At 37.8% G+C, this 25,475-nt stretch overlaps 1 protein-coding gene across 3 annotated transcripts in view; it reads left to right on the forward strand.

Annotated features, from left to right (window-relative positions):
• Nucleotides 1–22,916, forward strand: part of LOC124636142 (serine/threonine-protein kinase SIK2-like) — a 36,029-nt gene extending 13,113 nt beyond the window's left edge. For all 3 annotated transcript variants that reach the window (XM_047172074.1, XM_047172075.1, XM_047172076.1), the window contains 7 exons: nucleotides 2,061–2,124; nucleotides 7,122–7,237; nucleotides 8,543–8,713; nucleotides 9,371–9,494; nucleotides 18,608–18,834; nucleotides 19,225–19,421; nucleotides 19,560–22,916. In XM_047172074.1, the coding sequence (XP_047028030.1) occupies nucleotides 2,061–2,124; nucleotides 7,122–7,237; nucleotides 8,543–8,713; nucleotides 9,371–9,494; nucleotides 18,608–18,834; nucleotides 19,225–19,421; nucleotides 19,560–22,053 (3,393 nt within the window). In that variant the 3' untranslated portion in view covers nucleotides 22,054–22,916. The remainder of the gene's footprint in view (nucleotides 1–2,060; nucleotides 2,125–7,121; nucleotides 7,238–8,542; nucleotides 8,714–9,370; nucleotides 9,495–18,607; nucleotides 18,835–19,224; nucleotides 19,422–19,559) is intronic.
• Nucleotides 22,917–25,475: the final 2,559 nt, after the last annotated feature.

Here is a 25,475-nt window from a genome sequence, read left to right on the forward strand (position 1 = left end):
TCTATTTTAATAGTGGATTAAAGTGCTCCGGGCCTAAGTGGTGATTCCTTAATAGATTCCATTTACTGATAGATAAACTACGTAGAATACTGATATGTTGATGACGTTATGAATATTTTGTACATATCTACTGATAAAAAATATATAGGCAGGTGATAATGACAAACCAAATTCTAGGACATCAGTGTTATATGAAAATGTATCAAGGTCTCGTGATTTATCATACTTTCTACTTGTAATTAAATGTGAGTAGTTTACCTATACTATAGGAAATCGTCCAAGACCGGTTTGTGCCACGCTTTATTTCTTGTTTAGTCTTTTATTTTCAGTCAAGGCAGTCCTAACAAACTTCGTTTCAAAATGTCTACAAAATATTTTATACGGTTGGAAAACTATCGGTCATCTCGCGGTCATGGTTTTCAGAAATTTGAACAATAATTAAAATATATAAGTAATTCTACAAGTAGGTATTAATGAATATCTAATAATACTGTAACATCTTCATATACCTATGTAAAGCAATTAACCAAAAACACATTTAAAGAAGGATTAGCAATGACAAATTAAACTTTTTGAAAATGGAAAAGTTTGGCTGGGTTTATACGTAAAAGGCCTTCATTGATTGCCGGTTTACGAAGTTCTCCATCGAAATGATTAAAGTGGCTTTAAGAGCAAAAGCAATTGACTTCACTTCAAATAAGATGTTCACAAACTGTTGACTTTTATTTTCACACAGATGTAATATTGTCAGACGTCTTTATTCAACTGAAAACTGTCTATGGTTTCAGACTTTTTAATGACTGACTTTTATATTTGTTTTACTTATGTTGCTAATTTGAATTAAACGTTTAAAAAACCATTAATATATCTATTTAAATGTAATAATAATAAACAGCCGTGTTTATTATCAAATTGAAATAATAATGGCTCTTTAAATTTATGGTCTCGTAACCATAAATGAGAACAGGTTTTATTATAACATAATTTTGCTTTTGGCAATTTTAAATAGTAAATTATGTGCGAATATGAATTTCATTAGGAAACAATTCAAGATACGAATGTATTTTTTGCCCGACTGCGCAACGCGAGGGAAGAGTTATGACGTCATTTAATATAATGAGTTCATTTTCGACATTCTATATTCACTTACATAAAAGTAACAGGCCATTGATAAAAAAATCGGAATTCAATCGGTATCGTTACGCTTCTAAAATTACCGCATATTTTTTAACTTTTGTTATACACATTTACCTTGTAATGTTGTTATAATTTATCTTGTATAAAATAAACCAATTACAATAATTTTAATGAAACGCAAGGGATTCACGCACTTTAGTTGCTTTTTCAGCAAATGTTTTTCCCCGTTAATAACGGGAGGATAATTGTACTTAATAATTATATTTGATTACTATACACGTTTTTACACCGTGGTCATTTCTTAAAGAAAACAAAAGGCCGGTCATTTCTTAAAAAGGGTACACGGCGCAGGTTTAAATACTTATAATGTAGTTTTGTGGTATTACGTACTGCTTAGTAAAAGCTACTCGTCGGAAAATTTAATTAAACAGGGGTAAGTACAACAAGACGACCCTAGGTATTATTATGACTTCATGGGTAAATGTAAGCCAGTTGATCTGTAATTACTGGTAGCACATAAAGAATGTACGAAGGTTGCAGTAAAGTTACTTCTGCGCAGTTAGCTAGCTTACGGACTTATGAATAAGTGGAATAAATGTATGCCCAAGTTTGGTTTGGACAACATAAATTGCAGGATCTAGAGCTATTAGAAAGGAATCGTTATTAGAACGTACTTACATTAATTCAGAACATTTTATTAGCATTTATCTAGGGAGGTAATGGTTAATGGCTACTCTAATTGCGTTACCCATTTCTCTTTGAAATAAACGGTTGCCACTTATTCTAGTTATCAGTTCAGTTACATAAGTCGGCAGTTTTAAATCGAACGTTGAAAACTTTTCGACAGCTAAAAAACTAATAGAATACGATTTGGCCAATAAAGTGGTGAATAAATAACTTAAATTATGTTTCAATTGTTTCAGGTCATGGAGACGAAGAACATGATCTACATAGTTTCTGAGTATGCAAGCAAAGGCGAAATATTTGGTAAGCGTTTAAACTTTATAAAGTATCGTCTTAGAAAATTTAAGTATAGGCCCCTTTGAACGTCTTTTTCCCCATCTGAAGAAGAAATTACAGAAATTAAAAGATCCATCTTTAAGGCGGCGTCCTAATTGGGAGTGATCGTACGATGGCGCGATGCGTTTTTCATCTCACGATCTCACGATCTCACTTGCGAGGTTCAAATAGGACACTCTGATGAAATCTGTATGTTTGAACTCATCGCACGACGAGAACGCATCGTGTCATCGTACGATCGCTGTCAATTAGGACGACGTCTTTATTAGATGAAAAACGCATCGCGCCATCGTACGATCGCTCCCAATTTGGACGACTCCTAATACACAATAATTTAACACAATACACATTGGATAATTTTGCAGTAAACATACATAAATAAATTTTCACATACCAACTCGTGTATTCATCGCCATTGTTTATTTGTCATACGATCTCGTTAGTTATATCATAATTTTTCAGACAGTCTGTGTTAAGTATTTACCACTGGCAAGTTTCCAGTATACCTACGTTTAATGAGATCATCAATCTTTACTTATTTAGTAATCGCGTAGCCCGCCATGTTCACATGTTTTTATTTTACATGAATTTAACATAACTCTCAGTGTGGACCCTTGAAGTTTTTCTGTATATCTTGTTGCTACCGAAATGTTATAAATATTTTAATACGAGCCCCTTTGGTTACGAAAAAGTCAAGCAAACATTTCTAATTCTCACGGATTGATTCACTAAACACCTATGAATTTGTGAGTCAACATATTCATATTTATTCAATGAATAAGTAAACAATATTTCTCATGTAAACGCGACCGAAAATATAACGTAGTAAATAACCTCGAAATCGATTAAGGGTATTCGTTTGGTAAGTTCGTGGCCGCTTTGTCTCTGACGTAAGCAGGCCTGGCGTGACGTCACCGGCAGGGTGTCGCTGACGCCGGTAGGGGTAGTGGGTGGAAGAGGGAAGCAATTTCGCGCACAGCTGACTACGTTCCCCCAAAATCCAACTGCGATCTCCAAGGCTCGAATCCCGGTTCTTTTGCATGAATTTCATTAAATATGAACTCATCAGAGATTATGATTCATGCCAAAAGAGTTTTATGTCCAACGAGTGTTTCTGATTTCCAGGCAGCTTCATACATATTTAAGCAGTTTACCTGATTTTGGAGAGCAATTGAAGCATTTTTGTAACAATTTTAAAGCTACATACTAAGGAGGTTTCGCTCTAACAGTCTTTGGTAATTGTTAACATTCATCATTTTTAATGAGAGGGAAATGTCTTACTAATTGGCACACTTATTATGTTCGGCCATTCAGAGAATGCGTTCCTGACACGTCGCGATTGAACTGACGACGTAATAACATTCATTGATTATTGATATAATAATGTTGTTTTAATGCTCCTCAATTGTTAAAACGGTAAACAACCAGCAAAAATATTTTTATCGTAACTGCAACGCCATTGCAAAGTTACGTCGTCAGTTCAATCGCGACGTGTCAGGAACGCATTCTCTGAATGGCCGAACTATATAAGGTTCCTTTTAATTAAAATTAGCTAAAGCGAAAACCTTGTTTAATTTCCTTTAATATCACTTACCAAGGATTAAACTCGGCATTGCCTTGTAAAAGTCTACCTAAATCGTCAAGGGCTTCACTTAATAGATTAGTAGTTAGATAACATTGAAATGCTTTGTAAAGATATGTATGATAAATGATGGCCCAAGAGGCATTATGGTCATAATTCCCTCGTATTTTATGAAGGTGACGCCCACGTGGCTTTGAGGCTATATGTCTCGCAAACGAGATTAATTTCATGGCTCCACCGATAGTCGATACGCCCTGCCATTTTGTCCCATGCACTTTGGTCCCATCTTCTCAAACATGTGAGCATAGTACCTACGTACCTACCTGTGTACATAACAAGAAATTAAAACTCGATTGCAAGTCGATGAGAAAACAGTCCCACAATGTGCACTTTGTTTGGCTTTATGCAACACCTGCGTCAGGTGTTTTCATTTCAAAGCGGGTGAATTACAATTCCTGTTTCGTACATGCAGCTTTGTTATTAAATACCGAAGGTTCGACACTTGCCGTAACATAACATGAAACGTATGATTCCCAAGGGGTTAGACCTCATGTCCTACTTAATGTAATCATTATGAACGGTAAGCCTAAAATAGGTCCATGGGGACCAATCACACACACAACCTATTACCTCCCTAAGGTCGAGCTTTATTTTTGGGTCAATAATTCCCATTTCGGGCTGGGAAATTTTCATACTGACTTATCAACCTGGGAATCGAACTGTGGCCTTCAATGCCTACAGATGTTTTTATTAGTGGATCTACAGTTTGAGTGGATGATAAACTCTGACCCACTTTAATAATAAGCAGGACGGGTTCCCTAGTGTTTGGATGGAAAACGTGCGCGTTGTGTCGAAACTCGAAACATTACAATCTTTATATTCTTTACCTACGTAAATATTTTGTACGTAGGCCTATTATTACTTATTATTTTTAATTAGCTGGGTGCTAAAGTTACTTATCTGTACGGAAAGTTAATAATAAATAAGCTCTTTGTTCTTGCAACAGAGTTGCTTGTTGTTACGTAATGGTTTGTTCACATTGTTAACATTTTCATACTGATGATACAATCATACCTAATTAGGGCATGCAATACCGGTTTACCGGTTTCGGTTTTACCGGTAAAACCGCCCATTTTCGCGATTTTTAATTTACCGGTAAAAATAATATTTAACCGGTAATTTACCGGTTTTTAGGTTTTTGTAATAATATATAGCAATTGTTCATTTAACGTCAAATCTTCATTATGTAGCCTGAACATAATGTAATATTGCATACATTACATATTGTAAGAGTGTTAAAGTTGCTGTTTTTTAGGAAAGTAAACTTATGTGGCTCCTTAACTATCTCTAGGTTAGATACAAATCTTCATTCTCATCTTAATTTATAATATCTAAACAAATTTTATTCATTCGGTTATTCTGAATTTCCTCATAGCTGTCAGCTCCTATTAGGTAAAAATGTAGCTTATGCTTATTTTACCTATTCTATGACCTTATTGAGCAAGGGCTTTTACTTCACTACCATGCGGACAGCTCTAAGGACACGGTGGAGCACACAGTCTAGGTGTGCACTGCCTGGTAAGGGTACCGCCGTATCGTCGTCGAGCCAATAGGCAGCGGCGACCTCTCGCGTCCGGCCCTGGTTCAAGCCATGGTCCGGAGCGAGAGGGAATCGGAAGGCGTCGCCTCCTTATGCGAAGCAGTCATGCTCGAGAAGGAGACGGTGGAGCGCCTGCGAGTTCGCACCTCTCATCCCAGCCGCTGTAGTGGACCAGGAAGACACCACGGGTGCCGAGTTTCGAGAGACGACTCCCGGCCACCGTAAGCGTCGGTCTGTGGAGTGTGGACGGTGAGTTCGGGTGGCTCATCGTTCCTCCGTCTGCATAGACAACAGACCCGTGTCGGCGGCCCGAGTTCTTCCACGCGCAGGGCCAAGGCCTGCCGGGGCTCCGGAATTGTTCGAAAGAGTTACCGCGACCCTGGTCCATAAAATGCCTACGATTTACCATAAAAAAGGGCTTACACTTCAATGAAAAAAATGTTCCCGTCTTGTGACGCTTTCCGTATCTTTTTTTTACATGGCCGAACCATCGCAGCTGTTTCTCTTGCATTTTGTCGACGACATCGCGTACGGATGGTACTGACATGTTTTTTTGTTACGGCCCACGTCACAAAAAATGTTTACCACCTTATACCTTGTATTTTTAATTGTTTTTTGCTTTCAGACTACTCAATCTTATTGATATAATATCACATTTTTTTTAAATATAAAAATTACCGTTTTACCGGTTTACCGGTAAAAATATTTTATTTACCGAATTTTTACCGGTAATTTTTATTTTACCGAAATTGCATGCCCTATACCTAATACATACTGAATTATTACGAAGAGATCATAATCGGAGTTTAAATTCTCAAATGTCAAATGTGGAGATGAATATAAAACAATTATTTCCTGGGTGATACTAACCAGTATTTTTGTGCAATGGCAATAAAAATAATAATGTGTACATAGGTCATCTCTTTATCTATGTGGGAACTAAACCAAATGAGTGCGTGAGTAGGTACCTACTTTTGGAACTGATTTCCTGTCTAACCTTGCTTTAGTAGTCAGTGCATAAGCATGCCAGATAAGCAATCAAATAACTGAGTTTCTTTATTTATAAAGTAGAAGATACATTCGTCCACGACATATTTATAATCAGTCCTACGATCAATTTATGACGTAGGTACAGAGAGCAACTTCGGAGAATACGCACAAACTTATCTCTATTCTTTGTTATAATAAATGTTTCTATGTAAGTACTATCAGTACATATAATGATATAGAATAGAGATATAGTACCTAGATACCTTTGTATTGAGATACATCATCATTTTACCGGAAACTCCCCGTACTTAATAACAGTCTGCTAAACGATAATTCTCTGCACTGACAATTTGTCACGATGACGTATTATTTGTAGTATTTACCTACTATATAGGTTAGGTATGTGTATAGCTAATACATAATGTAAAGAAGAATTGCATCATCAGAATGCTTAAGTAAATAGTATGTTGGGTGGTATCTAATTGTATGCCACCCACACGTTGGCTTTACATTCGTCATATAGTTCCTATCCTTGGATTTACTACGTGGAGAATGTTATAACCATCGAAATTATAGCTACTTCATCAACTTGCCTTCATCATTGCTTACTTGGAAAAGACGTTCAAGCAAATCCCTCGGAACGTGCTCTAAGCCGCACGTGCGTTTTGCTAAAGCCGCATCTTCAAGGCTTATACTGTATACATAAAGAGTTTTATTTTATGAAATGTTGATTAACATCACAGAGACAGAACGTTTAGATTTCTGTGGTTAACATCAACATGTTGCTTGCAGACTACATCGCGAGGTACGGCCGCATGGCTGAGCAGGCTGCGCGGCGCAAGTTCTGGCAGATCCTCTCTGCTGTGGAGTACTGCCACGAGAGGCGAATCGTTCACAGAGATCTCAAGGTGAGGAGACAGCATATTGCTCATAATACAGGCACATATAGGACACTAGACTTTCCTCCAGCTGTTTAAACACGGCTAACAATCACAAAACCCGTGTATTTGCTCAAACTACCACAACGAGCTTTCGAGGAAATTCTATTGTTATAAAACATCAAAGTCTCATTATTATAGGAAAAATTTATTACTCACTACTAAAGGAAAATAAATATTTTAATGTTTATTTATGCTTAATTGAACGTATAGGTATAACTTTCATTAACACCTATAAATAACTTGTGGTAATTTATTGGCGGCCAAGTAAAGCGTGAAGCCTTGGAACACTAACCCATTTAGATACCCAGCGTATAAGTATACCTACCGGGGACGTGGCACAGGTTAATTAAAAAATAAATATCATTGTAAGCTGCGGAGACCGGCATAATATTTAATTACACGAGGGACTGTAAGCCCCAGCCTAACGTGAAAAATACATTCCGACATTCCCGACCCGCCCGACGGAAATTTACCTAGTGGTTAGTACAACTAAACATAGTTAGGAACTAGACTAAAATAACAGTTTCGCTAAGCATTTTGCATAAATCTATCAAACTTCACTTTAGTTAGTCGACGTGGAGCAGTATACCGAGCCCGCGCTTTTAGTGTTAAAACGTAGTTACGAGGCGTTTCAGTGTCCTTTCAGGAGTCACTTACGCTCAGGCAACAGAATTTATTTACACTACACCAATTTTAAACATAGAATGAGTGTATTCTTTTTTTTGTTGTTGCTGAATGAATTTACTTATAGTTTCGTTGGCAGAGATTAGTTTTGCATTTTACTAGAACCACTTCTGCATACACTTAGGGTCAATTCCCACTGAAAGAGCAGCGGCCGGCAGCGGCCGGAAGAGCACGGAAAATGTAAGAGCGCGGCGCGGTGCGGCGCCCTTGCAATTACGGCCGCTGCCGGCCGCTGCTCTTTCAGTGGGAATTGACCCTTAATAGCACTGAAAATTGATATTATAAAGAGAGAGACAAAGTCAAAGTCATTGAGATATTTCTATTGATTTGATTAGGCTGATGTTACAGTAAATAATTCAAAATTTAAATAAGGTACCTATTCTAGTTCGTCTATGAGTGGAATATATTGTTGATCAGAGGTAACTTAGCACCTTGAAATGGTTTGCGACTAGCATAATTATTATTTATAGCTCAGGGGAAAACGGCGACACTATTATTAAGATTTTTTATTTCCTCATCAACGATTGAGGTGAATTGTAAAAACGTTTTTAAAGTAGGTCAAACTTTTTAAAAGTTTTTTTCTTGTAGGCGGAAAATTTACTTTTGGACGCGAACATGAACATCAAGATTGCGGATTTCGGGTTCAGCAACTACTATGCGACGGGAGAATTGCTCGCGACGTGGTGTGGATCCCCTCCCTATGCTGCCCCCGAAGTCTTCGAGGGCAAGAGGTACACCGGCCCAGAAATTGATATATGGGTAAGTCACAATTATTTTCATTCCATTTTTTACTGTTCTCAATCGGGGATAATCGCTAGCTATTGACCTTTAAAAATACGTTAGATCAACTGTAAAAACAGCTGTGACGCTTTATGGGTCTTTCCCAAAGATTATGCAAGTCACTAATTGACTGCGCTTCTAAATAATCGTTTGATGTTTCTAAATATTATTTTAAAATCAGAGTTACTTTTCACAGCTGTGTTATTCATCACAGACGTAATTGAGCACCTACTTTCATCATTGTCGACATACAGACGACATTACTTTCATTATAAATTAATAACGTCATAGCTGTGGGTGACTGCTCTATTATTTATGAGACATTAACATAAAATGTCATCCATTATTTTTATAACAACTTTTTATACAGTATATTATGTAAAAATAAAACAGTATCATGCTACACTTTAGGTCCTAGCGTGACTAATACAGCCACACACAGCTAATGATTTATTTTTGTGAAAATATGCTGTAAAACTTGATATGAGAAAAATATTGTAAGAAGCTTCATACTCGCTTTCGAGTTACGTGATAAACTTCAAGTTCTTGAGAATATATTAGTAAAGTATGTTTTTCCCCCCCTGTAGATAGGCTACGACGCAACTTTGAAGACTAATGATGATATACTTTCCTCAGAGTCTCGGCGTGGTGTTATACGTGCTCGTATGTGGGGCACTGCCTTTCGACGGCTCCACTCTTCAGTCATTAAGGGACAGAGTGCTCTCCGGCAGATTTAGGATACCATATTTTATGAGCGAAGGTAAGCGAGAACTCATTATATTTCAATTTGAAACTTATCAAAGTATTACTTCGACGTTTATCGACGTTGATATACACAACGGCTTAATCCGAGAAATTTTCCAGACGGTCTACATAAAATTTATAACACTGCGTTTCTATTCGAAGATTGTGCTACATAGAGCGGATAGGAAAAATATCTCGCATAGTGCACCGTGATTGTTGTACGCTGAGCCTCGACATTGCTTTCTTCATTGAAGATCGTTCAAGGTTGCTGACACGTCATAGCATTGTCCGACTATCGTACCGAAACTGTAGGTAAACTAAATTACCCTTGACGCTCCACAAATGGATGACGTATATGCTTAACGTCGGAGTCGCTCGTTATGACTCTTACTAAACGTTTCTTCGAGATTTCGCCCCATTAAAGTCTCTACACGTAGGAATAGGTACTCATTTGGAATACCTTCGTGAACTAACAATTTTGCTTTACTTTTAAAGGGCGATGTAGGCGAAAACTCATTTGCTCAAAAAGGTATACATGGAAGGAACAATGACACTTTCCTCGCGTCGACTTTGAAAAGAAAACCGTTTCTGTATGAGCAAGTTTCAACGTGTTACCGAGAGATTGAGTGGGGCTCGGACTGACTGACACGTTTCCACTCACTCTGCCAATTTTTCTTCTAATTAAGAAGGTTATTTATACTCTGCGAGTCTATCTTAATTGCTTTGATACGACACATTGAAAATTATCATTTTCTTTTTGATTAAACACAGGAAAATAGTGCCTGTCATTGTAATCTGTTGAGTGAAATGATAATTATGTAGTTAAACTTAGCTCAATTCTATTACACGAAAGGTTATCTGTTCTAAATATAAGTAACAGATTACCATAACAAAACGTTAAATAATGAAAGAAGTTAGATATATTTAAAGAGACATAGCAATTTTATATTCGCAGTTACTCAGTGTGATTTTGTATGATTATTTTTAGCCTACTTATAAAAGGTAGATAAAGTCAAGGTATGTTAACTCCATTTTAAGATCAAAAACGTGATGAGGAAACGTGTTAAAAAGTTAAAAATATTTTGATCTCTAAATAGCCTAAAAGTTTGACCCAAAAATAAAAGTTACCCAACAATTCCTAATTTAGCGCCTTTAAGGAAAAATGTTCACCTTAAATAGGAATCGAAAGTTGCTGAAGTACTGAGCGCATTACGTTAACAGATTCAAAACTTTTCCGATGACATCAGTTCCTGAAAACGGTATTAATACGGAAAGGATGTCGAAATCCCGTAAAACATAGCTCCATTTTTATTTTCGCCAACTGAAAGAGAAACGCAAAAATAAAAACCGCGACCACATCTAATAGGTTTACGAATTTACGTCAGACGTTTTTAAATCCGTAGGGATTACTCGCAATTAGTTGGTATTAATGAAGCATTACACTAGCCTGGAAACTATTGTGAACGTGGAAGATAAAAAATAATGAAATCGATAAGCCACCGTCCACTTGCGTCATCGGCATGTTCAATCATGCATCCCGTGGACCGACCGCGAACACCGACCAATAAATTATTATGACTGGCCGACACGTATTCTTGTGGAAATAACTTGAATATCTCGCGTTTATCTTTATTTACAGATTTATTGAAACAATATTGCAGCCATCCCACTTCTGAAGTACGATTGACATGAAAACCATTTCGTTGGTCCTTATTAAATGAGAACTTTCCAAGTGGCACGATCTACTTGTAAGATTTCTTGTACAAAATGAAATTGTGATTTAAATTTTCCCGAAATGGGCCAACGCCAAAAGCTATTAATTCAGATTCGATTACCGAGGAGCATTGGTTTTCTATTATGTTGAGTAATTCAAGCGTATGAATTATACTGATAAGAAAGTTTGAAACGATTCCTTTTGAACTTAATTCACTGTAGAGTGTGACACTATATTGATATTCATTACATCGCATTCACAAAAGCTTTTTGCTTTATATTGAAGTTTTTAAATACATTATTCATGTAGGTCTTTTCTTTGAAAACTCTTAAACATTAAATATTCGATGCCATCAGTAAATAATAATAAACAATAGTCAGTAGAAGTTATCGAGTATTTGTACTTAAGATACAGATACGTCTGTTAAATTGATGATAACATCTTTGTCATGAAAATATAATATGAGACTAGGTCACCTGTTACGTACTCAGGCAGGTACATAGTAAGTGACTTTGTTTGTATTTAAACTAAACAAAAGAAGATAAACAGCTTTGACGCAAGCATGTGAGATTAGATTACGAAGAAAATCCATTTTTAATTTAATTGAAATTGTTTTCATAGTTGACGTGCACGGGACAGCGAAGCCCTAGCTATCAAATAAATGTTATTTTATAACCTCAGATGTTGTCTAGATGACGAATCAAAGTCACCCCTAATAGCGTACTTAAAAAGGGCAACGTCTTTCACATTATGCATGTCCTTTTTAGTTAATTCACTGAGCACCTTGATGGTGATGACGGCCGGCGTGATCCAGAAATAGTGGCTGCTGACGTTAGCTCAACGTCGATACGTTTCCCGCTGAAGGTTTGACGCAACAAATGTTAATGACTCTGTATAAACAAGGAGCAAATGAGAAGTTATTAAAATTCTTGAAAAGTCCACTGAAATCCTTTGTTGTTTAAATTTTGCTTTTACAATCTTCCGAGCTATTAGTAATCTTAAGTTACAAAATATCATAGTAGATTCAAGGTTGATGTTCTATATAATTTGGGTTTATTGCTCGGTTGTAGGTCAAACTAATAAGTACATAAGGCTTTAAGACAACATCTTCATGACTTGCTATATTTGGGGTACACAGTTTCTCTCAATAAGAAATAAATCTGTCAAAATATTGTATAATATGGTATCGTCTGCCTATCTATCTGTCTGGTACCAAATAAGGTCAGCACTTAGCAATCTAAGTCCTAAGTAAATAAAAAGCTTATGACTCAAGCGATAGAATATTTTTCTTTTATTATGACGCAAAGTACCCTCACAATTTGGAATAACTCTGTTCATTTCGTTCCACACTATAAATAAATAATAGTTTCCGATGTTTCACTAGAAAATAGCAACTTTATTTTATTTTATTCAGGGAACATTTCTAAGACTTTCAAGGATTCCGTCTTCTTCCGTTAATGTTGCTAGTGGAAAAGGATGTTACGTGACGCGGATACCAATTGTTAATAGAAAAACTAGGAAACTATGAAGGGCATTCATTAGGCCAATATGTCTAGCAGTGCTTAAGTAGTCTTATTAGTTTATATTTCATTAGTATTGATAAAAAGTTTCGATATAATTTATCACTTTAAAATCAAGTCACTTTATCTTTAGTCTCGTTAACCATTCAAAGTTTTTAAATTGGTCGCCGAACTTTTTTAGTAGGTCGTAAATTCATCAGTCCAGTTCGTCGAGTGCTTACAGAGGACGAGTGCGGTTGAAAACGCCCTCTAGACCGTTGTAGTCAGTCGGCTGTGGCCCTATTACGGGCGTTTTATGCCCCTCGCCCACAGAGCACCTTGTCTGCGTCCTCGTCATGAGCAGTGCTTGTAACTTCGCCAGAGGGAGCGAACGTGCCCATTTCAACAAATTAAAAAAATGCTGCCCATCCTTCCCCGCGCTATAGCGCTAACGAACGGATTATTTCCTTTTCCATGGGAAGATTGAGGTCGCTCGGGGGATGTAATCTCTAGCTTTAATCGTCGCTTTTTATGTCTTACTTTTGACATAGAAAATGATTACGCTCTTACATATTTTAATGACCTTACTCTTCTGTTTTAAACTTTTAATTCGAAAAACAAGAGTATTTTATATTTGGGTAACGAGCGAGGCTATTTTATGAATTATTCAGATTCTTAATAGGAAGTTCGTGTCGTGGAAAATTTCGTCTTGTCTTCGGAAGTTTACGAGTTTTGATAATTCGAGAAAACCATTCCTGAATTAAGTAGGAAACTAGGAAGCCAAACAAGTTTCTTAAAACTCAATTGTAAACTTGTTGGATTGGGCGACTGTGGATTAGTATCGCAAGGCAAGTGTAAGAAGACTCGTAAATTCTGTTTGTATCTACAGAAAGTTTTTTGTAACTAAATAGATCTGCAGACGTAAAACAAATTACGGGAGGAGCGAAGAAAAGGAAACCCTGTCGATTTTTTTGTTTAATCTAAATCGAATTTAGGGGTTGAAAACTTGACACAACATTTTTATCGTATCAGTGTTGAGGAAACTAATGTATCAAAAGTAGAGAGCATTATAATAGTAAATTCATCAACTTTTCCATGAAAAACATGTTTATATTGAGGCATAGGACATTATGGACTGGACAGATGTTTGTTGCACGTGAGTTGTTCTTAAGAACACGTTGAGATGTTTCAATTTGTTCCCAACTTGCCATCGACCGTCGATTGTTAGTCAATCAGTTATATTATTATTAAAAGGTTTTTCAACAACAATGTTATTGTCTAGGTTCAATTGTTTTTGTCAGCGTATTGTTACGGCCCAAAGATTGCTGTTTTCCATTTTGAAATGCTGCTTACGCACTTTTTCTTATGTTGCCTGATGCGAATTTCGGAAAACATCATCGGGGGTTAGAGGGCATGTCTTTAGTTTTTTTTACTAATTACATATGAGTAAGCCTTCTCTTGTGTCGATTCTATTGACGCTCAGTCCATTCATGATATAAATCATGCATGCATATTATGCGGTCAATATCATAACTAGGCGGTACTTCAATCAAATAAATATTTTAATAACTTGAATGCCGTGCACAGTGTACGTCAGTCAGCCCACCTAAACACGTTATAAAAAGCGGTCTGTATTACGATAAAGTAATAAAAGACATTTAATACCACATTCCGGATATGACAGGCGCAATCGGTAGCGTTTCTCACGCGACAAGCAGTAAGCAGTAATGTCTCACTTTTTATAATAGTATAAAGCATTGCGTGTCGGTATTAACGCCTCAAACAGAGTATATTTGAGGTGCGTATAATTTACTTTTTCCCTACATGTTCATGTACGTTGACGATTTCCTTTCCGTTGCAAAATTAATTGCTTTAGACGGTCCCGCTTGCATGTTTCTAATGTTTCGTATTAACCTAGTGTGCATTGTATTGTGCACATTAAGATTGCGGATAGAGATTATGAAACATCTAATCAATGTGCATGTAACAACTGGTTAGGTATCATACAAACAACCAGCTATTTTGATTGTAATTATTCGCTATTTAATTTCAGTTAATTATTGTTTGCACGTATTTCACTTCTTCGTTTTTCTTTTGTACATTATTATGTGTAGGTAGGTACAGTGATTTCAGCGGAAATACAAAAACATTATCATAGCTTTTGTCATTCATTTGAAAGTCGGCACACTCCTAAATTACCTAATTTGGTTTTCAAAAGAGTTCGTGTTCAGAAATTATAAAACAGATAAAGTTAAAAACAAACCTTTCAAGGCTTGTTTACGAAACCTCTACTCCCACACGTATCGGTATTGTAACATTTGGTAAAAATATTGATTCTAGAAAAATTATTAAAATCCCTAAAAAGACGAACGTGCACAATACCGGTTTAAGTCTATAATACATTATCCACAGGCCTGTCTTCTCGTCGTCATAAGTAATGGAGGACATTATGAAAAATGTATTTTCTTTCAGAGGCGATCGCTTGTTCTGCTCTCCTCTGTCGTGCGTCAGCATTGTACAACGTCAAAATATTGGCTTTTCATGCAAATGAGATTCGTTTCAAAACTATTAGGTATTTTCTCAAACAATAAGAAACCAATTTATGTGCACTTAAAAATACAAATAAAAACCTATCGTAAATTAAATGCATCATGCTATGCAGTTAATTTAAAAACGCAGTAACCACTTCGTTCCGGACAGTTTGAATCAACAATGATTATTGAGCTGCACGTTGCATTCGTGGAGAACGTTCAGACTACGTTTTCTCTTGGAGATCTTTAAAAAGATGAATCTGTGTTAGAGGGAATCTAAAGTAAATTAACGACTTGTTTATCCACTTAATAAACTTATAATTAATTTACATAGACAAGAGAGAAGACTGGAGATGTTTGTTGAATTAGGTAAAACGAAATATTTGCTTTCGGTTTGAATATACATTTCGTTGTACAGAAGCGTCACACGTAAGTCGTCACTTACAGGCATGGTGCAAACAATGAGCTACATGTAATATTTTGGCGCAGAGTTGTCTGAGTGCTGGAGCTAATCGAGATTTTTATTGTATTAAACATTGTTGGATGTACGTCAACTGACTTATGGCTATGTTTACATGTACTTTATGGCTTGTAGAATAATTGGCGGTATTAGCGGCGGGCCAATGCCAGCGAGGCGGGCGCGAGTGACGGAGCGGCACAAGTTCATGGCACACCATGATGCCCGCTGCCGGCCGCCCACCGACTTTCCACCGTTTCATTAAATAACACCCGCACATTTTTCACCCGATTGCGTCAATGGTCAAGCCAAGCACGCGATATTTGCGTCCGAGCGATTATTAATAGATTCGCCTGGCAAAAAGTCGACCAATCATCGACTTTATTTTAGAAAGCACTGAAGGAAGGTAAATAAAATAGTATCTTCAGAATTACTCTCAGCGTGGTGTGTTTTGTTAGCGCGATTTTGGACGCGCGTTGGCTATTTTCAGCCGCAACTGCGGTTAAACGAATATTTATAATCGTATTCGTCACTCCAATTGAAACTATGTTTTGTTAGTGCTAAGTAAAGAGGGAGTACTGCGAATGAAATATTTACATAAGATTATTTTCGGTATTGGATTTATTTATTTCTCAACGGGCGTCATTCTCCCTCGCCACATGAAAGCAATTATACGTATTTTCGATGGAGTGACGCATGACCCCAATGTTTTGGAAAGGACGATAATTTTCTAAATAGATTATCTTGCCTATAATCTAGATATATTTTTCATTCAGATTTTTTATTCAACCGGGCAAACATCCAGCTTTATCATAAGAATTGGATAAGGTTCACGTCGGTTCTGTAGGCCTGTCAGTTGACGGAGTTCATGATACAATTTTATCTTTGGTCTATTAGGATTTAGGCGAAAACTCCTACCGATTTCTTCAATTTATTTTCCCCCATGGGTATTTTTATATTGACAAATATATATCGACTAAACATATCTACCCATTATATAAGGCAGAACCATGCCGGATATGTCTCGTATAGCCACAAAAGCGGATAATCCATATTATTCAAAATTAATAGGTAGGTATTACCGCATAATAATTACCGGGGAAACCCCAGCAAGCGCGACGATTGAAGTATAACACTTAAACTTTAGACTGAGCTTTTTAATGATTGCCTGTCATGTCTTTTCATCTTGTAGGCTCTCACAAAAAACGTGGAATCGTGGACACCCACTCTAGGCCTTAATATAATTATTATTGTATTGTGGGCGCATTCATCGGCTCACTTTGATCCGGCTTATGTACTTTGAAACCAGAGTTGATGTCGTTACTCCGTGTGACGCAAACGTAGCCTTTGTAACTGAATTAGCGATGGAGCTACGTAGATTTTATATAAAAGCTAAATCACCATATATGGGACCTTTCAATGAAATTATCACAAAGGAAAGGTCATGGATAACAATATTCCCCAACACGTAAGAGTTTCTTATGTCGATGCCTTCATTTGTGCAATCTACGTTGTACAATATGCAAATCGTAAAGGATCCTTTCCATAATTTTTCTTAGAAAATACCATTATTTTATAGACTTTAGAATAGTCCTACATACCCAATAACACATTGACACAGCATTTAAAGAACGTTTCTCTAAAAAACGCAGGGGTCAAAGTCTAGAGGTTTATTTTTATCCTAAGCTCGTCCATTGTACTTTAGGCTCCAATGTCACAAGGTGAAAGCGAAAAGATATTTACAAAAGAGCTGGCTGACAGCTATTTATGAAGACGAGTTAGTAAAAGGATAAAGCACATAATATTGTTATCTCGTCTTCTGTTACACTGAAAATTACCTCGGTACCTTCCCAAAGAGGTTACATACTAAATAGGTGTTAGAGGTTCGTTCGCTCCGTACATTTTGCAACGGATGTGACCGTCATTTGGCGCAACGACCGAATTTGCTCGGCTACGGGGGACTATGACGTCATACACGTTACCAAGTCACCCGGCCTGTGACCTTTCGGCGTTTTGCGAGCACCTTGCCGTGCTCACCTACTTCAGCTGTGACGTCACTGAGGATTAACTTTAGGACTTTGATCTGACGTCTGTAAGCTAACTAATGAAAGTTCTAAGCGAGCGTAATTCAGTCGGGTAGAAGAAAGTCGATTATTGGTAATGAGGTCTGAAAAGTTTGTACACCAGTGACTTCAATAGAAAACCAATTAATTTTTCCGTGTGCTGTGTACTTATTGCAAAGGAACGTTAAAAGGCTCGTCGGTTTTAAATCTAAGCAAATACAAAACACTTAAATACGTAATGACTTGTGAAGTAATTATGTTTATAGCCGAAAATCAAACAAAAAGAAACCTGTTTACTAAATCCCTATAAGATATCTTAATCGTAGCTTATTATCTTGCGTCGCATTACGTCTCACCGTGTTCTGATTGGTGTTATTCAGGTTAATGACCGTTGCTGATAAAAACTTGAACTCTGCAGCACGTAATTGACAAAGAGCCAAACACTCTAAACGTTTTGTTACCTCTTAACGCGAACTGAACTGATTATGTGCTACGTCACTGTTCTACGAGTATATCTACAAAATGTGTGTATAGTTGTAGCGCACGTCAATTGTTTTATGAGAAACACATTGCACTAATGGACGTACCTACGCAATATTAAACAATGCCCAGACATAGCTAACGTCAAAGGTTATGATTATGAATAATCTACCAACGTCAATACGTACTAAGTTTACAAAAAATGCCGTAAAGAAGAGTTATTACTTCATTATTGCATCATAAACCATTTTTATATGATGATTCGATTAAGATGACTATCGACATCTTAAATAGAATAATTGAGTGTCCCAGACACTTTCACACTTTTAATAAGACAAATCAAGAAACTTAAAAAGTATTGAACACATTCCAATCCTCTTTTCAGATTGCGAGTCATTGATTCGCAAGATGCTTGTTTTGGAGCCGATGAAGAGGTACACGATAGAGCAGATCAAGAAGCACAGGTGGATGGCAGCGGAGCCCTATGCTGTGCCTGTGGTATCGGCAGACCCAGCCCGGAGCCCCGCGCATGCACCCGCGCATAACGAGCCCAATGACCAAGTGCTGAGGCTCATGCAGAGCCTAGGAATAGACCCCATTAAAACCAAAGAGGTAGGTAAATTATTTTTTTTAGCCAACAACATCTTGAACAACAGCAGAATCATATAACAAGAGAAGAGGCGATAGATATATAACCTGGACCACTTTTTAAATCGACTTTTACCGTTGATTATACCAATGTCTGTAAATATAACAATTCACAAAAAAAAACTTACAACAAGTATAATAGTGTGAAATGACCTTTCGTAAGAAACATGATAGTTAGTTTTTAACGGTTTCATCAAGTCACGTGTTTATGTTGGGTTTAACCCGTCGCTTCGGCCCGTCACTTCACTATGAGATGAGGTCATTTTAGAGAAAAAACACCGGACTGTTTGTATTCAAAATAATTGTTTTTGAATAGGAAGTTGTGTATTATATTTCTTGTCTTTCAATTTTCAGAGCCTCAGGTCGAATAGCTATGACCACCATGCGGCCATATATCTGCTTCTACTAGAGAGGCTAAGGGCCCGAGCTGCAAGCGGGGCCAGTGTGTCAACCGTGGAAGCTCGTACTAGGCCATCACGCCGACCATCCTCAGTGGCGGACCAAGCATTAGCCAAAGAAGCTCATGATGCCAGACGAGAACATCACACTAGGTAGGATATGGATAATATTTTGATCACAAAGACTATTAACGAAGTTAAGAACCATTCCAAAATGAATTATGCTTTAGTTGACTGAACGAGGAAAAAAGCGAGGTAGACAATCTATATTTTAATGTTTTTTGATTGCAGATTACTTCATGCTGGGGATTCTCAATCAAGGGATTACAATAGAGCCACACCGACAATATCCGCTGCACCGGCGGACTCATCGTCTGCCGAAACGCAGCGACTATTGTCTCTCGCGGCCGTCAACATGACTGAACAAAGACTGCTCCAGCGAAACTCCGACCCCTCGGATACGCACCGGAGCTTTCTCGTCAGTAACCTTGATGCTATCTCCAGAAGTCATGAATCAGAATCAACTAGACTACTATCCATGAGAAATATTGATGTGACTCAATCAAACCAAAGGCTAGGTGCTAAAGTTAACGAGCCTACTATACCCACACATAGGCTCCTCACCTCAACCTACGAACAACAACAAAACATACTAAAACAATCGAGCGAAGACTGCCGACGGCTATTGCAGCAGTCGACTACTGTAGGGCCTGAAACTAGCAAAGGTACTATCGACGGTACTAGACTGCTTACTTCGTCTAGTTTTGATTCAAAGTGTGCTATTGATGGTGGAAGAAGTTCTTCAGCGACTGATCATAACGCCATAGCGAGTTTTCTACAAAATTCGGCTTCAGCCACTAATTTCAATGTTGATACTATGAAGTTACCTAATTCAACTACATTCACTATGTGTTCCGAAGCAGCTAAACTTATGAATACCTTACAACAGTCACCTCTACCTTTAAAGGGAACTGTGAACCTAAGCACAAGCCCCATCCCTTCACAGCTTGGTGAATCCAAACTCAGCAGCGTGTTAGAACAACCAAAGCCTCTGGAATCCACAAGGCTTGTGTCACAAGCGCAACAACAAGACCTCAATCGTCTTCAAACTAGTACTCCTCCATTTAAAGATTACATGAATCATCATCTTCCTGCCTATGCATATTTACAAAATTCCGTTCTGCCTCCGATATCGAGCACAGCTGATGGCAATTTTTCTATGTCTACTGCAGGCACCGGTGATTTATTTCCGACCGGACTATACAGACCAGACAGCAAATTTTCTCTTAATCGATATACAACGGGACAAACTTATTCCCAAAATCTTCAAGGTAGCGGCAATACGACAGAGACGACAAAATTTCAACAACAGTATTCTTCATCGACCGACGAAGGCTGCGAGACAGATATGGAGGACGTCGCGAACGCATCAAGCGTTCAAAACAGACTGAGCTCGTACGCAAGCTCAAGCTCTAGCAGCGGAGTAGTCACATTTTTTAACAACAAAAGTCTAAGTCAAAACCTGAGTTGCGATTCGTCACAAAGTAATTTTTCAACGTTTGAGAGCTTGGATTACCAATTGTCAGACTGTTCCAGTGAGTTAGCTAGTAGCCTGCCAAGCTGTACGTCTAATGAAGAAAAATTGGCCTACGACAATAATTCCCTCGTGAACACTAGCCCGATGCACCCATGCGTTTACATATCGTCTTACAACAATAAAACTCCGGGCGTGGGATTCATTGCGAGACACAATCCATTGAACTACCAATCAGTCAATAATAAGAATTGTCCTCGAGCAATCACGCGGAGTCCGGTTGACTTTCGGGAAGGTCGTCGGGCAAGTGACGGCCTTGTAGCACAACAAGCTGCTCAGTCCAATGAATCACAAAAGAATAGTCTTGCTTTTAATAGCCAGCGGTTGAATGAAAACTGTAAGGCTAAAGGGGTTTTGGAACTACACCTTGTGCAAAAAGAGGCCCAAAAGTTGAAAACTCAGTACCAGTCAACGATACCGGCAGAAGAGATGACACAGAGACAAATACAACATAATCAGTTCGCAGCAAGTTTCAGTCCACACTACTTAGAGACAAAAGCACCGACTCCTAAGCGTATCAGCCTTCCCGAAACCTTTAACTATTCGAGCACATCGCCACCTATGCCAGCCAGCCCCAAAATGGTAGCACAATTACAGGACCAAGTAGAGTTGCAACACGCTACCTCACAAGTCAAACCTCCTTTGCAACAGCAGCTTATGCAACACAGACTGTTCCAACAAAAGCGACAGCTATTACAGAAACAAATGACTCCACCTAACATCCCCTCTCACGAGATGGGCATTCACACTCTGCAAGTGGGCCTCAGCAGACGACAAATGCTACGGCAGCAAAGTTACAAGATAGCACAGCAACAACAAATCCTACCGCCCTTGCCATTAACGGAAACGGAGAATCGAGATTTGCTCGCCTTCCAAGCTTTAGTGGAAGGGCCGAACAGAACACCGAAACACAAGTCCGATGAAAGCCAAGAGGAGCCGAAGTTCGCATATCAAGGATCGATGGAGATCAGCATCATGAATAAGGAAAGATTGGGTAACGAGAATTGGTCGAACTTGCCGTCGAGCCTGCAGAGCGCGTGCCAGATCTCGGAGCTGGCGGGGCGGCGCGAGGCGCGCGAGGGCGAGGGCGAGGCGGCGGCGGGCGCGGACGCGGCGCTGTGGCCGGCGCAGTGGAACGCCTCGCTGTTCCAGCCGCAGCCCTGCTTCCAGGTATTCCAACAGATCAATTAGTAGTACTCCACGTAAAGAGTAGTGCTGTAGATTTTGTAGTGTGCATAGCGTAAACACGACGTCGACTCTGATCTCTGGGTATGAAACCTTCGGTTTCCATGTCTGTGTTTACGTTACATGAAAGAATGGTCTCATTATGATTTATATTTGTAAAGCATCGTACTGTGAGAATGTAAGTCAGTAGAAATTTGTAATTTCACAGATATATTGCGTATATTTAGAGTGCATGACAATAACTAGTGCTTTAAAATTATATATTACACAGTAGATCTGTGGTTCACTGCAATACATATAATCCAAACTGCCGATAGTACCTTTTTATTAAAAATATGATAAACACCAATAAAATAGTCATGTATTCTTAGCATAATAAGCATTGTATCGATATAATAGATGCACTTAATGTCCGATTAAGGTACCTACTTATTAAAAATATACAAGACCTTGTTACAAAGTATTCATTCCTGTTGTTCATTACTTACGAGTAAAGCAAATATATCATCACTATAGTGTATTGTATAAGTATGTACTATACCTAGCTATTCCATTTTACGTTTTTACTTGCCAAGTATTGTATTAATTTAGAAGCTGATGTTTTGCATTTTGCCCACTTGTGCTACATCACGTGAGAATGTTCCTACATTATGTTCGTTATTTTCTCCATGGTACATTACTGTTTATTAGATGTAAGTATCTATTTATTATAGATATTGTAAGTAAAACGTATGAGTCTGTACTTTTTCTTTGTGAAAGTCTGTATAGTTTTTGTTATTATTTGCTAATTATGAAATAATTTATGTAAGATGTGATAGCTTTACTTAGAGGCAAGTTTTATTTAAATACAAGTTATTGTAAATGTATAATAATAGTTTTATTTTGACACCTTATTATTTTTGGCTAGTAGCTTTTTAGTAGTCGACACATTTGCTGTGCACGTTTGCATTAGATGCATTTTATTTATTTCCGCTTGTTTGAAATACATTTACTTTTTGTGTCGTACCAAAAAGCTAGTGGGTCAAAATCTACCGTATCTTTATCGCTCGCTTTAAATACAATTACATTCTCGTATAAAAGGGCCCAAGTCCCAACTCGACAAGCGAATTAAAGGTGGCTACGCCATTGAAAGATCGCTGGTTAGCATCGATACATTCATAATGACGAAAACATCCAAAACGAAAGGTTGTAGGTATTACCAAAACCCAGATCTAAAAGGTGAGTAATTGAAAGATATGAAACCTTTTTTTCAAGTCTTCCGGTTTTCCTTTAAAACTGACTCTTCTTTTAAAAAGGCGAGATTCCATCCGTATGCGGCAATGTGACGTGGTTTACTCGCTCTAGGAAGTTTCGCTCATATTAATTGCGAAAATTCATCGTGCACAAACTTGAATAAAAAAGTATTTCCTTTTCAGAACGTTTGTGCACGATGAATTTTGGTTGGAAAGTCGGCATAATATGCAATTTCCTATTATTTGTTTAAACTCTTAATTTATAATTGGTAATGTTTATTTCCAGTCCAACTGGCAAGGCCACAGCTTGCCGCCGACAGCCATGCTACCTCTCAGCGAGAGCCCCATTTTGGAGCTCACCGAACAAATGGAGTCCATTTAGTTGTGACTTTAGGAAATTGTAAACGTTGTTAATATTATAACGATGGTCGTGTTGTGTCGTCGATTTGAGAAAATTGCACTGGTGAAGACGTTTGATAATTCGCAATAACCAGGAAATAAAACTTTGGTACTTTTTATTCCTTAATTAGTCAAAGGATTTTCCAATAGCTATAAATAGGTAATCGGTCGCGGCGTACCGTTGAGACTAGCAAATACTCATACCGACAAAACCCTGGGTTTGTCCTTATCGACGACACAATACAACTGGGGCCCGATTCTACTAATTTTACTTAAGCGCCATACGATTCACGTTCGACTCGATTCGACTGAGATCCAATCCCGACTCGATTACGATTGAAGCGTATGTGGCATTCCGCTATTTTTTCTTTGAAATAAACGTTTTTATCCTTTTCTGTCATTCAATAATGAATCGTTTTGTCTGCAAATGATTTACGATTGCAAAATGATTGTACAGCAAACTACCGTAAAGACCAAAATCACCAAAATAGCAGACCAATCGCACACCAATCAAATGTCAATCGAATACGATTGGTCTTTTATTAGTAGCAGAATGCCCGATATGGTTAAAACTGCTATTGCGATCATATTGCGATTCGTTTTCTATTCGATTTTGACATTATTAACTTAGGAGAATCGGGCCCCTGATATCCGATACGCTTGACAACACTACCATTATTTAGTGTAATATAACGCGATCGTTGTAGTACACACAAACATTTATTACTGTTAGTATACATGCACTATGTTAGCCATTAAATTGGATACAATTCCAATGAATATTAAATTAATTTAGTGATAAATAACGCGACAATATCCATAGGTTAAGTTGTTACGTGGCGTGGATGCGTTTTAATTTTCTAAGCAACTTTGAAAATCCCTTATGAATTATGATACTCTTCTTGACTTCTCGTTATGATTGCTTGGACAATAAAATTAAAAATGCATGTAGGTATCAACCTGCACTCTATTTTTCAAATGAATTTACTTTTATATCTCCTAGGTGAACCTATTTAATGCATTCGAATTTAAACATATTCTGGAAGCCGGCACCCATTGACGGCACGGTATTTGTAAGTGACGAACAAAAACATATAAATTAACATAATGAAAATCTGCATCCCGGGGGATGGTAGCAAGCCAGTCTTCGGGATGCTGTGGCATTATTCCCTAATGATAAAGTGATATACTGCCCTAGGTAGACTGCTGCAGGCCACCATATTCAAATAATATAATTATTATAGGAAATCTTTGCCTATTTGGCTGTTGGTCCTATTTTGCCCGTTTGTTGCCGTGTGTAAGATGGACAATTCGGTTTTCTAATGGATGAAGACGAATGTCGAAGAATCCGTCGCTGTCCTGTGCCGCTATGGGCGCCGGCCCTAAACGTGAGCCGTGTCCACATTATGCATATCTGACTTGCGGTTATTACGAAGGCAAATTATTAGATACGAATCTGTGTGGGCCGGCTAACACACTTCTGCTAAGGGGCTCATTAGACGCAATCCTTGCAAATCAAGGAGACATAGCCAGGGCTACATTATAACACAAAAAGTCACCTGAGGTATCCACCTTTTGTCCTAACTAATGATACAATCTTTACTATGGAGAAAGGACCATGTCCGAAATTAGCGGGTAATTTTCTGACTTCATGACTTCTTAATCTTAGTAGTTATTACCTAGTTGTGTATGTCGTAGAAAACTTAAACAAACTGTCAACAGTTTTGTTTCTAATTCTAGAAAAAAACTGATGATATAGGTACCTAATACACTGATATGATGTAGGTTTCCTATCTT

This window comes from Helicoverpa zea, chromosome 14 (genome assembly GCF_022581195.2).
Source record: "Helicoverpa zea isolate HzStark_Cry1AcR chromosome 14, ilHelZeax1.1, whole genome shotgun sequence".
In the NCBI taxonomy this organism is placed as follows: domain Eukaryota; kingdom Metazoa; phylum Arthropoda; class Insecta; order Lepidoptera; family Noctuidae; genus Helicoverpa; species Helicoverpa zea.